Consider the following 14,677-nt stretch of genomic DNA (forward strand, 5'->3'; position numbering starts at 1 on the left):
TTTGTTAAACAATCATGTTACTTCCCTTATTATGAAAAGCATGATGCTGTGTCTGACACTTTAATAAAACTCGGTGAAATGCTGGCCTACTGAAAATGAGCCATAATAAGGTGTCCACTGTAATCTGTATTTTTAAGACCTCATAAAAAGCATTTAGAAAATAAAGGCAATTATCCCAATAGTTAGTATATGTCTCCCACCCCCTACAAATTACATCTGCTAAAAATAATCTAAACAGCTACTTAAGCTAAGCAAAATTTTAGCTTTCACTAAATATCAAAATTAGAAATGAGATTACAGGTTGCTTATATTTACAAAGACACACACCTCCCTGTATATGAAATATGAACATGAATAAATGGGGGTATGTTTCAGTCTATCATCAAATCAAGTCTATATAAACAATAACGCATCTACGGACCCTTCTCTACAAGACAACATAATCTTAGTAATAAAATTTTCACCTCACTTTGTCACATCAATAAAATACAAGACTGACGTGTGCCCCATGTATTTAATATATGAAGTCATCTGCAGCATGTAGAGTGTTTATGTAATTACTGAAGAGTGAAAGAAGAACAGAGAGGCACACTCATGCTGTGAGAGCAAGAGCAAGATTCTATATATTATCTACCCAATCTCCACATCCTCCCCATCTCTCTCTCTCTCTCTCTCTCTCTCTCTCACACACACACACACACAATACGACATGACTGCATATAAAGCCCATGATTTGAGGTTCCTTTTATTTACTACACAGAAATGGCAGGGTGTGAATTAGTCCAGTTCTTGTATCACTGCCAACAGGAAAGACTATGGGCAAAGGCTGTGAGCTCACAGGAATGCCCAGCCTAGTGCAAAAAGCCAGTTTTTCTGAGTCCTCTGTTATATCACAAATTTATGTGCATTAGAGTGGCAGACGTGCATTTATGTTAACCCAGTTTGTACATTATCTTCGTAGCCTATATTCTGAGAACCAGGTACAGTTCTTTTTAAGTACTCTGCACAACACTCACACCACTACTAAGCACGGGACTGCAGTACTGTAAATATTAATAACTGCAAACAGGCTTCCAAAACCAAAGGCCATTTCCTAATGAAGAAATAAGCCAGGCATGGTAGTGCAAGCCTTTAATGCCAACACAAAGGAGGCAGACCCAGGAGGATCTCTCTGAGTTCAAGGCCAGCCTGATATACATAATGAGTTCCAGGACAGCCAGGGCTATGCAGAGAGATTCTGTCTCAAACTCAAACACCAAACAAACAAAAAGATAAGAGAAAGCAAAGATCGTAGAACTAGGGATGTAAAAGAACCCTAAAGACACATTTATAAAAGTTCATTTAAATTACTCATATATGAAATTGTGTGTGTATATGTATATTCACCTGGCTATATCTGTATCATACATAACTTACTTTATTTTATAAATCTTTTTTTAAGTTCATAACCAAAATCCAAATGAAGTCGATAATGACTAGATATCTGAACAGGAAAGCTGTAAAAACACAAAGATTACTGCAGATACAACAGCAGCAAGCTGTTCTCTTTTCTTCAACCAAGATGGAGATCAAACATGGCCTCCTCCATGCTAAGCTCATGTTAACAGCAAGCCATTCCCCCAAGAGGAGGTCTTAACAGTTTACCTGATAAGATATGTAAGACTGTAGTATAAAAGAACATGGAAGCCTATATTTACAGAAAGAGTGTACTTCTAACACTTCTGGAACATCTAACTTGCTGAGAATTATTTTTCAGTACTTCAAAGATCTAAGCAAGGTCAAGACACTGAAATTACGATCAGTGATCCTGTAATAGTTAAACAGTTAAAGAAAAAAACTGATTGAGCTTCTAATAATGCACTTCAAGCACTCTCTTTTTCACTAATAAATCGATTTTATTTTCAGGTACTTTAAAATGGATCACTACTGAATGATATTTAAAAGCAAGCCTATGAAGTGTGCTGCTTCCTTTGGCTGAGAGCGAAGCTTTCACTGATGTCTGCAATACAACGGAAAAGACCTTTTTCAGAACTCCACACATGTAAGCCGCACATGTAATGCCTTGGCAAGTTTCTAAATATATTTCTTCCCTTCTAACAGGGCTAAAAAGATCTAATTTGTTGCCAGGGTTTCTTGGCCCAAATCCAAGGCAAGATGACCTTGTCCTTGAACAATACAATAGGATCTCACTTCCTCTGGGCCTCTCCCTGAGCAAGCACTGAGGAAAATCTTCCCAAGAGATAAGTTTATTTCATCTCAAGAAATAGATCTGTCATAATAGACAAAATAGGAATCAGATAAGAGGAGAAGGAGTTTTAACCTCTGAGAAGGAGTCCTAACTCGCTACCCATAATTAGTGCTGGAGCTGTTTTTCATTGTTAAGGACAATGCATCCATCAACAACCCTAACTACACTAACAGACAAGGTCAAACTGCTGCTTTGAGGAGTGTGTTCTTTTATCAATTAAGTTTTCTTAAATCTGGTCTGGTTAACATACATGATACTAATGTGAGGTCTTCAGATTATAGTCTTTCATCTCAGCTACAGGCAAATGGACCTAGCTCTCCACTCTAATACAGGTCCTCTAATACAGGGCCGAATCTGCTGTCCTTGGATCCTGACTGTGTACAGGCCCCTGCTCTGAGTCCCACTTTACTCTGCCAGCCTTGAAAAGCCTTCTTTACTCTGTATTCCTAACAGGTGACAAACAGTTTTAAATTCCAACCATACTCATAACACAGAGTACACAAGTGGGGGGGACTCATTCAAGGTGAGGTTTCTCTAATCTCCATAAAGGAGATACATTTCGACGTACCAATCAGAAGAAATACCAAGATTAAACGTTTTGTATCGTGTGCTCCTGAATCCCTACTGCTGAGACAGAGTACCAACAAAGCTGGAGATGGAACAAGTCAGGCCAAGCAAAGTGCAGTGAGTGTAAGCTGAGAAACCAGAAAGGAAAATGAGCCAACTGTTCAAAAATCAGACCAGCTTGCCTGAAATTTTAAAGAGCATAGAAGAAAATCATCTATAGAGGAAAAAAAATACATTTTTTTAAAAGGCCCTTAGAAATTTAGACAATATAAGCTAAGTGATCTTTTATCTTTTTGGCCAGGGAATATATCAATGTAATTCAAACACTTGGGAGGCTAAGGACAGAGGGTCTCCAGCCCACCCCCAACAAAGGAAGAGGAAGAGGAGCAGCCTCTTCCTCTTTGAGATGTATTTCCAGTGGTAAAGTGTTTGCCTAGAGAATGCATGAAGCCCCAGTGTCCCTCTCCAGCAGGACATACACTAGGCGTGGTGGACATGTCTATAAATCTAGCACACAAGAGGATCAGAAAGTCAAAGTTATCTTCTGCCAGCCTGAGATATAGAAGACCCTGATTCAAAGAAGAAAAAAAGAGAAGAGGAGGGGGAGGAGTGGGGAAGAGGAGGGAAGAGTGGGAAAGGGGAGTAGAAGGAAATGATTAAATTTATCTAATGGTTCATCCAAGTCACAGCTAGCATACACGGAGGGAGGTGGTTAAGTCATAAGCTGGTGGCAGATGCAGGAACAGCAAACGGTGTATGCTTTCACTGGAGCCAAGTGACTATGCTGAGGTAATTAAAAGTTATAGAGGAAGGGCTAAGGAGACAAAGATGTGACATTTCTGTTTATAGTCTTAAGCAGCAAGGGAGGAGAAGTGGATGAGGCAGGAGGATCACTGCAGTGTTAGCTGGGCCATACAGCAAGGTCCATGCAACCTCCAAAATGAAAAGAAATACTTGATTTTCTGTTTCTCATCTGTGGCTTAAAGCGATGGTGGGTAGGTTTATTAAAGAGCTGGAGCCTGGGGGTGGGGGCAAGGACGCAGAAGGCCAGGAGGAAGAACTGGGCTAAGTGACGCTCTTTCCAGGCCATCCCACTCCAGCCTAGAGATAACTCATTTCAAAAACAAAAGATGCAGATTGCCAAGTGACATGCAGTTGTCCGAAACACTTTCATTGCAGTATCACTACTTTCCTAATAAAGATCGTGATGATGTCTTGTGTGCCAAGAATAAAAGGGTGGGTAAAAGGACAGCGCTTTTTTAAGCTTTGCGGTCCACTCGTTAATGCTGCTGCCAAGATAATCTCGTTTACACAGGTGTGTAAACGACGGGAGATTTGGCCACATGAGTGAGGTGGACTTAGGTGGTGGTAAACTTAGACCCAAGTTTAAGGAGGGTTGACAGCCTGAGCCGCAGTGATGGCCGGGGCGTATTGCTGAGTACTGTGTACCTTTTTCTTTACTTCTGAAGGCAATTCTATGTCCTTCTTCAAAGCTCTGTGGTAGGAATTTAGTAAGATGATGTAAGTGTGGTGCCTGATGTCCAGTCAACGTGCAGCAGCGACAGCTACTGGGGTCATTCCTTCCACGTAAAGTAGCCATATTCCATTCTGAACACTGCCTTGTCCTACTATTTAATCATTACTTGAGGTATGATATAAAATAAAAACAAAACACTGCAAGAATCAATACTTTCTGTACACTTGAAAAAAAACAACCAGGTTGTGAGTTTGAAGGTAGCATGTCCATTATGTTAAAAGTGGCCAATTTGAAGGATTTACAGTTTCAAAGTTGCCTCAAATTGTAGAAAAAAAATGTTAAGGGGATTTATTGAGTAAAGAAGACATTTTGTCTGGTTGATTTTGAGACAGGGTCAATGTATGCATGCATGTATGTATGTATGTATGTATATATGTATTCAAGCTGGCCTTGAACTTGCAACCCTCTAGGCTCAACCTCTCAGTACTGTCACAGGTGTGTACCACCAACCTGGCTTGAGTAGAGCCTCTGAAGGCTATCCCAGCATTTTCTCCAATTTCCAGAGGCTGTGAAAGCTCTTCCCATAGAACACTGATTTGCGATTTTTACTAATTTCAACTATGTTTTGTTTTGTTTTCTAAAATGTAGCTTTATAACACATCTCTGAAATGTGCACAAAGTTTTATTTTCAAGATGTCACGAGGTATCTGTATTTACAGAATAGCAACATTCTTCCAAGGACCAAGTACTACATAAAATTAAAGCAGTGCTGTGCTGATGGATTTCTGTAATTGTCCTCTTGTTATCAATGGCCCCACAGAAAGCGGCTGGGAATGAGAAAATACACAAAATTTAAGTGTTTTAAAAGCTCAAAAGGTTAAATAAGATTTTGCTAATCCAAAAAGCCAATTAAATGAGAACACTAAAAGTATTTACTATGCATCTGCTTTGTGTCAAGCAATGTCCACTGAGTGAGGCAGAAAATGAAAAATAAAATCTGAATGATGTCGAAAATTCTTACAAAACACAATAATTGAGTCCCTCAAACAACGTTTTCATTGTCTTAGTACCATACTTCCTTCTATAATGCCAGGCCAAGGAGGCATTTAAAAAGCCACAGAGTATATATTTGGTGGAAGTGAGCCTAGAGAAGCAAAACCTGAGATATTTTTGAATTTGGTGGCAGTGACTCAACTAAAGTCAGCAGTGACATTTTTCTGATATAGCATTATAGGAGGGGAAAAAAGCCTTCTTATCCATCCTGGTCTTCACTGTGGACTGAGCCACCACTGCCTGGGGGTCAGAGTGGGTAGCTCTTCCCCAGCGCCTCCTGCAAGCCTTCTGAAGGCCGACTGTCAAGTGACAACCTGTCGATCAGAATGAACCAGACAATGGTGGCAGCAGGACCTTAGGATCACAGGCTGCCCTGTGCACTCCGTGCTTCCGGTGCAAACCCTAGCATTTGTTTAGTGAGATACAAAGTACTTGTTGGGAAACAAGTCTGAGTATGAAATAAACCACAACCTGTCAATGAGCTGGCAAGTGGTGCTCTCTAGTCCAACAGCTCTTGTTTTCACAAGGCTAAGAGGTTTTGCTTCCTTGACCAATCAATGGGTTTTTTTTTAATAATTTCTTTATTAAATGTATATCAGAAATTTAAATGCTGATGCTTCCTATTATGGGAGAGGTTACATGAGAGAGGTGCTCACTGAGCCTATGATCCGTATACTTTGAGGTGCCTCAAGCATATATTAGCAGCCACTCTTTGGAAGCTGTAACTACAAGGAGCTGAGTGCCAAAGACCTGGACTAAAATCAAACTGCAGTGGAAGTTCTCTTTGACAACCTTTCTTCCGTGAAATGAGGTAAATGGTTGCTCTTTTCTAGATTAGGTCTGGAGAGATTTAATCATGGAAACCTGCCTAGAGCTCCACCAGGGCAGGGCTGAGATAAGGCTGGCAAGCAGCAACAGCTGAAGAAGTGGAGCCTCATTCACCAGGTGAGGTGCCACCCAGGTCAGGGCAGCTAAGAGACTTTCCTACAGCCAAGGAAAGTGCTCACCAGTTAGTGAAGACAAAACCAAATAACACTCACAAAACTAAAACTAAGTACTCTAATCCATGGCATCCGGTTTACAAATTTTCAAGATTTGAGTGGTTTATATGTATGGTTTAAAGTTTGACACTGGGTTGGCATCACTTCTTAGAATACATTAAAACTAATTCCTACACCATCATGTACAAGTCTAGGAGATGTAAGGAGACAGTTACAAAACGCTTATATATTTGCCGTAGTTTGAGCACTTTAATGTGATGTATGTTATATATATTACACACACACACACACACACACACACACACACACACAAACACTGCAATATCATTAACTGGCAAAATGGCAAAGAACCTTGTGACATGGTGACACAAGAGTAGCACACAGGAGTGTACATATTCCTGGGACAGGAGGCTATGACCTACAGTTAGACACAGAAGTGTGTTTCTCCCAAACAGCAGCTGCTGCCTGTGGGATTTCAACAGGACAATCACACAGCTGACTCATGGGACCAATTACAAAGAAGCAGTAATCTTTTTCTATGGTGTTAAAACAATATAGTGTACTCTCATCACCAATTAACAAATGTTACGAAGTCAGAAGGCACCACCATAGTTTTATCACCAAATCAATAGCCACAGCCCCCACCCTCCCACCCGCCTCCACGTGCATTTCTTGCCAGATTCCCATGGGCACAGAACATCTCATGTTTCACTAAATTCAACCAAAAAAAAAAAAAAAAAAGATTTCTCAAACTGCTTGGGCATTTAGTGAGAACTACATTATATTTTAATGACAAAAATCAGTTGTCCAATATTTCTCACTGCTAGTGGTCTTGCTTAAATAAACTGCTGGTCTCTGCTTAGATGTTTAGAAATCACAGCAAAATTGAAGAGCCAGTGAGCTGCAGCTCACCCTCCGTCCCCTGAGAAGACTGTCACTGCCCTCTAAAGCACAGCTTCCCCTGGAGAAGAGCACCACTCCATGGAAAAGAGCTCCCTGGCTGCCCCACACACTGCTCGCCCCCCAGCCGTGCAGCCCATGATGCCGGCAGTGCCCGGATACTTACAGACTGCTTCTCCTGCTGGCCCAGAACTCCATGGCTAGCAGGCGCGGCCAGTGGTTTCATAATGAAGAAACATATGCTGAACTGAATTTACACATCATGTACCAACCTCTCACGATGGCAACTCACCCTCTACAGCGTGAAATTAAAAGAGAAAAAGGGGGAGGAAAAAAAAGAGGGAGGAGGGAAAACCAGGCTGCAGTTAAAGTGTCACTACTGGTGAGCCTAAAAACCCTTCACACTTGTAGGCAGAAAAGGAATCCGAACAACAGTGCTCGGCTCCATTTTTATCACACTGAAACTCTAACCCTCGGAGGCTCTGACAAGGCCGAAGGAACCTCACCCGGCCTTCAGGCTTCTGAGAGAACGAGATCATTTCTGCAGCTGAAGAACAAGAGGCAAAAGAAAAGGGGGAAAAAAGCTAAAATGGCTGACTGCACACAGACTCCCCTCCAAAAGGCTTAATACAGAATTATATTAGCCAGAGTGGTGAAAAGCCAGTCTCTAGCATTCAGCCAAGCATTGTTAACACTCTTGTTTCATTTGCAATCACACATACAGACCCCTCCAAACGAGAGAGAGAGAGAGAGAGAGAGAGAGAGAGGAAGAGAAAATCAGGGCAGAGCATGTGAATCAGGACCTCCTCCCTAGCTGCTAATGATGCTGACAGTGGTGACCAGTGATCTCTGTCCCACTCCACTAACCAAGTCTGCACAATTAATCTCAGCAGTATGACACTGATGGACATTTAATTTAATGATGTCTGTCCCTCACACTCCACACAAGCATGCCTGCTAGCCGGAGTCACTGACAGAAACACAGCACATGCACACACACACACAATCTCAAGAATCATGAGTCTGAATGCAATACACCAATATAATTACATTATTGTGCTTACTTTGGAGGACCATGGCTGCAGGCAGTTGGCATAGCAACGCACAAGGAAAGCCATTTCCTGGGTAGAGAAAGCTTCCTTTTCTAAATAAAAAAAAATCCCTCTTAGGAAACAAGCGGCATTGCTGCTTCCCGCAGAAAGCAAGACACTGTAGTCTGTCTCTTAACCTGCAAGCCTCACACTCGCTGTGGTTCTAGTGATGTAAGTGGGTTTCTCTCTCTCCCTCCCTCTCCCCATATACGCTGAAATATTCAGCTCAAATGGCACACACATTCCTTAAGGCGCGCCCCCTCCTCTACTTAACCATTTCACTCATTAAGGTAGCGATGGACAATTCAGATAGAGTAACAAGCTCTTGCCTGTATTATATCAGCGGCTGTAGGTTAAGCAAGTCTCAGAGGGATGGAATCCATTGATTGCTGACTCCAAATAATATGACTGAAGACAGGGTGGGAAAACGGAGCAAGGACTTACTTGAACAGCTCTGAACTAAAATATGATTTTTCTTTTCACCAAGGTGGGGAGAAGGGAATCAATGTGAACTCTGCCCCACCTCAAGTATTAGAGTGCCACAGTAAATAGGAATATCTTAAAAATTCACAAAATGCATGCTTAGCAACCTTTGTTCAATTTAGAAGATGAAACCTTCACACACACACACACACACACACACACACACACACACACACACACACACGGATGCACATATGGTCTAGTCAATAATATATAATAAACCACCTGGTCTGGTTTTTTTTTTTTTTAAATAAATGAAAAAAAAAAAAACTTGTAGAGGTGGAGCTGAAATGAAATGAAAATACATTGTGCTCCCACAAACTCTTAATTTCACCTGCACAAACAGGTTTACCTGGGAGGCTGCATTACAGCTCATGAGGAATAAAGACTCTTCCTTCAGCTCTCACAATCAGCTCTACTGTTTCCATAAACGGTTATGGAAAAATATGTCATCTTTGTCAGCGGCCTCTGACACTGGGGCTCCCTACTGGGTCTCCTGTCTATCTGAGACTGCATCCATCCTCTTGTTCATAACAAAAGGCAGTTATTCTTTCCACCAGTGATGGTAGGTCTTCTCCCTCCCTCCCGCCCCCTTCTTAGGCTTCTTATATTATGCATTATCTAATCTTTACAATTTGAACATACTACTCCAACCGAATTCTCCTCTATCGACTTTTAAATGTCCATGACTCCACTACTCAAACACAAAATTAAACCGGACTCTCGCTTAGACATATTTTCCTGTCTACAGTCTTAATCTCTTCCCACTCTTCATAACCAAATCTTGCAAGAAATCCTCATGTCAGGTTCTTACTGTTTTTCCATCCCATATGTCATGCAGATAAAAGGCCACTTTGATATGATACATGTTTGTACATGTTTGAGTCATCTTCAACACCCATTCCACCTGGCACCCATCATACTGTTTCACTAAAACATCTAATTTTTCCTCATCTCTGCTGCTCTCATCCCATTCCAGGAATTATTATTTTTCCTTTAAAACCACAAAAATCAACAGTCTGGACTCACAGAACACACTACACACTCAACCCATTTGCCATATTCCTTCCAAGTTCATTGAAAGCCAAAGCCTCATCATTTCACATCTATCTTTCTTCTTCTATGTTACTTATACACATTAAAATGTGCCATTGTACCAAACAGAAAGAAAAAATAAAACTCCTCTCATCACAGCTTCCAAGATTTACACACTTTTTGCCGGTGAGACAGCTCAGTGGGTAAGTTGCTTGCTGCCAAGTCTGATTCCCAGATCCACCTCCATCTGTGAGCTATGGCACATGCATGCAAATAAACACATAAATACTTAAAAAAAAAAAAAGGCTCACATGCTCACATGCTCACACCACGCTCACACTTGCTCTAGATCGCTTGGGTTTCTCTTGCTTCCTGGATAGGTATAGAGTCCTTTGTAGGTTATTTCCTCCGCCTGAACACTCTCATTTTGTTTCTCAATCCATTTCAAAATACATATTGGTAAAATGCCCGCCCAGGGTTATCACCACACAGTTCAGCTTAATACAGTTGTGATTTAACATTTTGTCACAATACTATTTAAGTCGTTGCTCCACTGCCCTATACACACTCTAAGTACATGATGGCTACAACCATGTCTGCAATGCATGGCTGTACTCAGAGCCGTAAGCACAGTGCACAGCACGGTCACCCACAACTGAGGTGAACGGATTCACCAAATTTCCATAGCCTGGAAAAGACCACACTTCATCCTCCACGCCACATCATGTCAAAATTGCAACTAATGTTCTGTAACAGATATAACTCAAAAAACAAGTGGCATCAAAAATAAGAAATTCAATCAAAATCAACATACACATGCACAGACTAAAAGTGGCATTTACATCCAATGGGACACACGTCAGCCTTCAAAGGGAGTACACACTACAGCAGGGTAGACCCAGAACACAATGGGCTAAGCGCAATAAGCCAGAGAGCAAATGTAAGCCACTTAGGCCTGGGTATCTAAGCTACCCAAATTTTAACTGGGATTTGCCAGTTAAAACTCCTCTCATCACAGCTTCCAAGATTTACACACTTTTTGCCGGTGAGACAGCTCAGTGGGTAAGTTGCTTGCTGCCAAGTCTGATTCCCAGATCCACATGGTGCATGGAGGTGGTATTGATTAGTTACTGATTAGTCTGAGTTTGGAAGATGAAAGAGTTCTGGGGGTGCATGGTGGTTACGCTAAATAACCATGGGAATTACTGAACTGTATACTTCATGTAAACTTAACTGTCATATATATATATATATATATATATATATATACACACACACACACACATACACACACACACACACATCAAAATATGGAAGTGATCAACTCAAGGTCTAGACAATCAAACTCCACGTTTTTCATCCAGCCCATGTCCCAACACATCTATGTGCCAACAATTCTTCAAGTTTCAGTAGCCTCATAATGACGGTGTCTTGACTTATAATAGGGAGGTTTCCCACTTACTCTTGCCTCTCTCTGAAAATATGTGTCACTTCTCTCAAGAAGAAAACTAACCTAATCAGGAAATCTGAGAGATGACGTCAGAAACTCACAAATCCTCAGGCACCACAGCTTCTCTGTGCTGAGGCTGGGCATGGCAGCTTCAGGGTGTGGCTCCATGCCCACAACAGTCAGACCTTAAGACTCAGTACCAACAACTTGGACGTTTATCAGCCACACCATCTTACACATGGACACAACTATGCCAGGTATGAGTTATGAAATGAAATAAACCCAAGATTCGAAGAATACCACAGTACAAATTTATATGAGCAAAGATAAACTGTGGCCTGGAAGTACCCCTAACCTGTGTTCTATTCACTCTATCTCTTAGCCATCTAGACTTAGTAACATTAAGCAGATCTAGGAAAAAAAAAAAAAAAAAAAAAGAAAGAAACCCTTCCTGCCTGTCAAGAACTTCAGTTTTAAAGAAATTTTAAACTCCAGTTACAATGTTAAAAAAGTAGCAGCCTCCCTAATGTAAAGGCATTCCTGCTAAATAAAATGCTGCTGCACTCCTTCATGCTTTTTCCTTCCAATATATTTACTATTTATAATTACTACAAAATGGGGAAAATAGTCTGTTCTTTTCATCAGCAATTATTACTCATATAAAATGTACTTGGTTCTTAATACTAACCATGGCTCACAATAAGCTTCACAAACAGTTAAGCCCAAAGGATACAAGAAGATGATACAATTGTCTTGTGTTAGAAAAGGTGTGTAAGACACAGAGTTAGAAAGCTGCAGACTACAGAAGTCTAGTTTTGAAATCCCACTCTGCCTAAGCAGTTAGTACATTGCTTTATTCCCTCTTCTCCTTGCTCCAGAGGGTAATTCCAGAAGGTGGACGGTCTGTCCATGAGAGGAGAAGAAAGAAGTTATTCTCCGAAAACTGAAAAATCAGAAAGTTCACAAATCTGATTCTTAATATTTCATTATTCCCCCGAGAAGCGGCATTTGACAATGTGACGATGCAGTGGAACTAAGGAGATGGTGCAGTAAGAGCAGTTGCTCTGAAAGCATGAAGACGTGAGTTTGAATCCTTAGCGTGGCCTTGCCTGAAACCGCAGGTCTTGGGAGTGGAGACCAGGGGATCCCAGGCAGGCGTGTGGCTGGTTGGCCTTACTGAATGTGGGAAGTTTCAGCACCAATACTTAGGAGCACATACAGAGAAACAGATTCAGATCCCAACATCAGGGCACGCACAGCCACCGCTCTCTCCAGTTCCGGGGAACTGATGCTGTCTTCTGGCTCCCACATACACCTGCACTCACAAACTCAGGCAAGCAAGCACACACAGAAGCTGTCAAACTCCCTCTCCCCTTAAAAAAAAAAAAAAAAAGATCTTCCAAAGGAAAAGGGGTAGCGCTGGAGAGTGCCTGTGCACATGCAAGGCACACACACTACCCCTGAGCTATATGTCAGGACTCTCTTTGCTTTTATCTTGATACACCATCTCAAGTTCCCCAGGCAGAACTTGGACTTGCTCTGGAATCCAGGTAAGCCTTGAATCTGTGATCCTGTTTCAGATTCCCAAGTAACTGAGATTACAGGGTTGAGTCGGGCATGGTGGTGCACGTCTATAATCCCAGTCCTCAGGAAGGCAGAGGCAGGCAGATCTCTGCTGTGAGTTCAAGGCCAGCCTGTTCTACAAAGCGAGTCCAGGACAGCCAAAGCTACACCCGAGAAACCTTGTCTCGAGAGAAAGAGAGAAGAGAGAAAGAGGAGAGGGAGAGAGAGAAGAGAGAAAGGGGAGAAGGAGAGGGAGGGAGAGAGGGAGAGGGGGGAGGTGGGGAGAGACAGAGAGAGAGAGAGAAAGAGAGAGAGAGAGATTGTAGGGTTAAACCACCAGGTCCCTCCTGATAAACCTATTATATCTTAATCCTACATTTTTACGTTTTGTTTCATCCCTGAATATACTTTAGAATATACTTCTGGAACTGGTCACAAAACAATACGTCCAAATCACTATTAAAAACAAGTTAACTATGATATAAAACATAAAGGAATTTAGGCACACTGCCTGACACCTACAAAGTGTTAACTAGGTATTTCAGTTGAATCTAAATTAAATGCAGGCTTTAAAACTGGAAGCTATGTCAGAATTATCTAATGAGGATGGCCCAATACTCTCCAGAGACATACTCTGAAGGAAACTTCACTTTAGGTGGTTTCTCTCGTCAATAAATAAAACTTCCTGACAGCAAAGGACTTACATTGCATGTGACTCATAATTGAGAAACTAATGTGGCAACCGATGTGTGATTCTATGTTCCACAATCATGCACAGCACTGAGAAGAAAATGGTTAGAAGATGACAAGGTGTGGAGAGCAGCAGAGCGGGAACAAAGCCTGAGTCACCAGAAATTCCAACACTGGACTTTGAGAAATGCGACTTATTTGAAAAGCGAGCAGACTTTAATAGCAGACTGAATAAGGCTTACTTCATTTCCTTGAGCCTATTTTAAGAAAAGCCTAGACCTCAACCTTGCAGTGTTCAAGGTTTCAGGAATGGAGTCCTTGAACACTGACTGAAAACTGCCTCAGTGCCTTTTCTCAGGCAAAGGCTTCGCACGGAGCTCCCTGCTAGAGTTTATAAAGCCACACTCTAAACATAAAGAATTATACCTTCACTGCCAATTTGCTATAATGTAGTCCTCTGTGACTAGTACATTTGCATGAAGACAATGAGCTGTTAATGCACCCTCTGTTTATTTAACAAAAATGGGAAATACCGCAAGAGGAACTGTATTATAGGTTAGCTGAGGTCCTGGGCCATCAGAGGATTTTACTTCTCATAATGATCCTAGAACAGGATACACAGGACTTGTTCAAACAAAGCATAAGCGATTCCTAAGCGATTCCACTTACTTCAAAAGTAATGTGTGGTTACCACAGCCTTTAACTTGAGGAAATGGGTATTTGTTCTTTTAATCATTTATTCTTTAATAAAACCAGGAGATTTATACCCTGATAGGTAAAAAGAGAAAGGAAACCAAACTTCACAGGGATGAGCATAAAGATTTGCACTTAGAGAAGGAAAGAGCTAGGGAAGTGGACAGGGTTTCTCTAAAAAAAAAAAAAAATGCTCTAGCCAAAAGATTCTGAATGTGTCAAGCATGATTCCTGGGAACCTAATGTAATTCCAGGTTCTGTCATCAGATATATGAAAGATAAGATGTTCTGCTGTAATCTGTGTTGAAGGGTTGTGTGAATGAGAGCATCCTAGCTACCCTGTCCTGGAGAGATAGTATGCAAATGTATTCTAGTGTCAGAAAACAGGATAGATATTTAGGAAAACCATAATGAGCTGAGTAGGTT

At 41.4% G+C, this 14,677-nt stretch overlaps 1 protein-coding gene across 8 annotated transcripts in view; it reads right to left on the reverse strand.

Annotated features, from left to right (window-relative positions):
- Positions 1–14,677, reverse strand: part of Rapgef2 (Rap guanine nucleotide exchange factor 2) — a 221,891-nt gene that overhangs the window by 77,460 nt on the left and 129,754 nt on the right. The window contains exon 1 of one of the 8 annotated variants that reach the window (XM_055596553.1): positions 7,413–7,472. The exons of the other annotated variants lie outside the window; for them this stretch is intronic. Within the exon in view, the coding sequence (XP_055452528.1) occupies positions 7,413–7,472 (60 nt within the window). Of the gene's footprint in view, positions 1–7,412; positions 7,473–14,677 lie in introns of those variants that run through there. 8 annotated transcript variants of the gene reach the window in all.

Source organism: Psammomys obesus, unplaced genomic scaffold (genome assembly GCF_907164565.1).
Source record: "Psammomys obesus unplaced genomic scaffold, mPsaObe1.curated_primary_1811, whole genome shotgun sequence".
Classification (NCBI taxonomy): domain Eukaryota; kingdom Metazoa; phylum Chordata; class Mammalia; order Rodentia; family Muridae; genus Psammomys; species Psammomys obesus.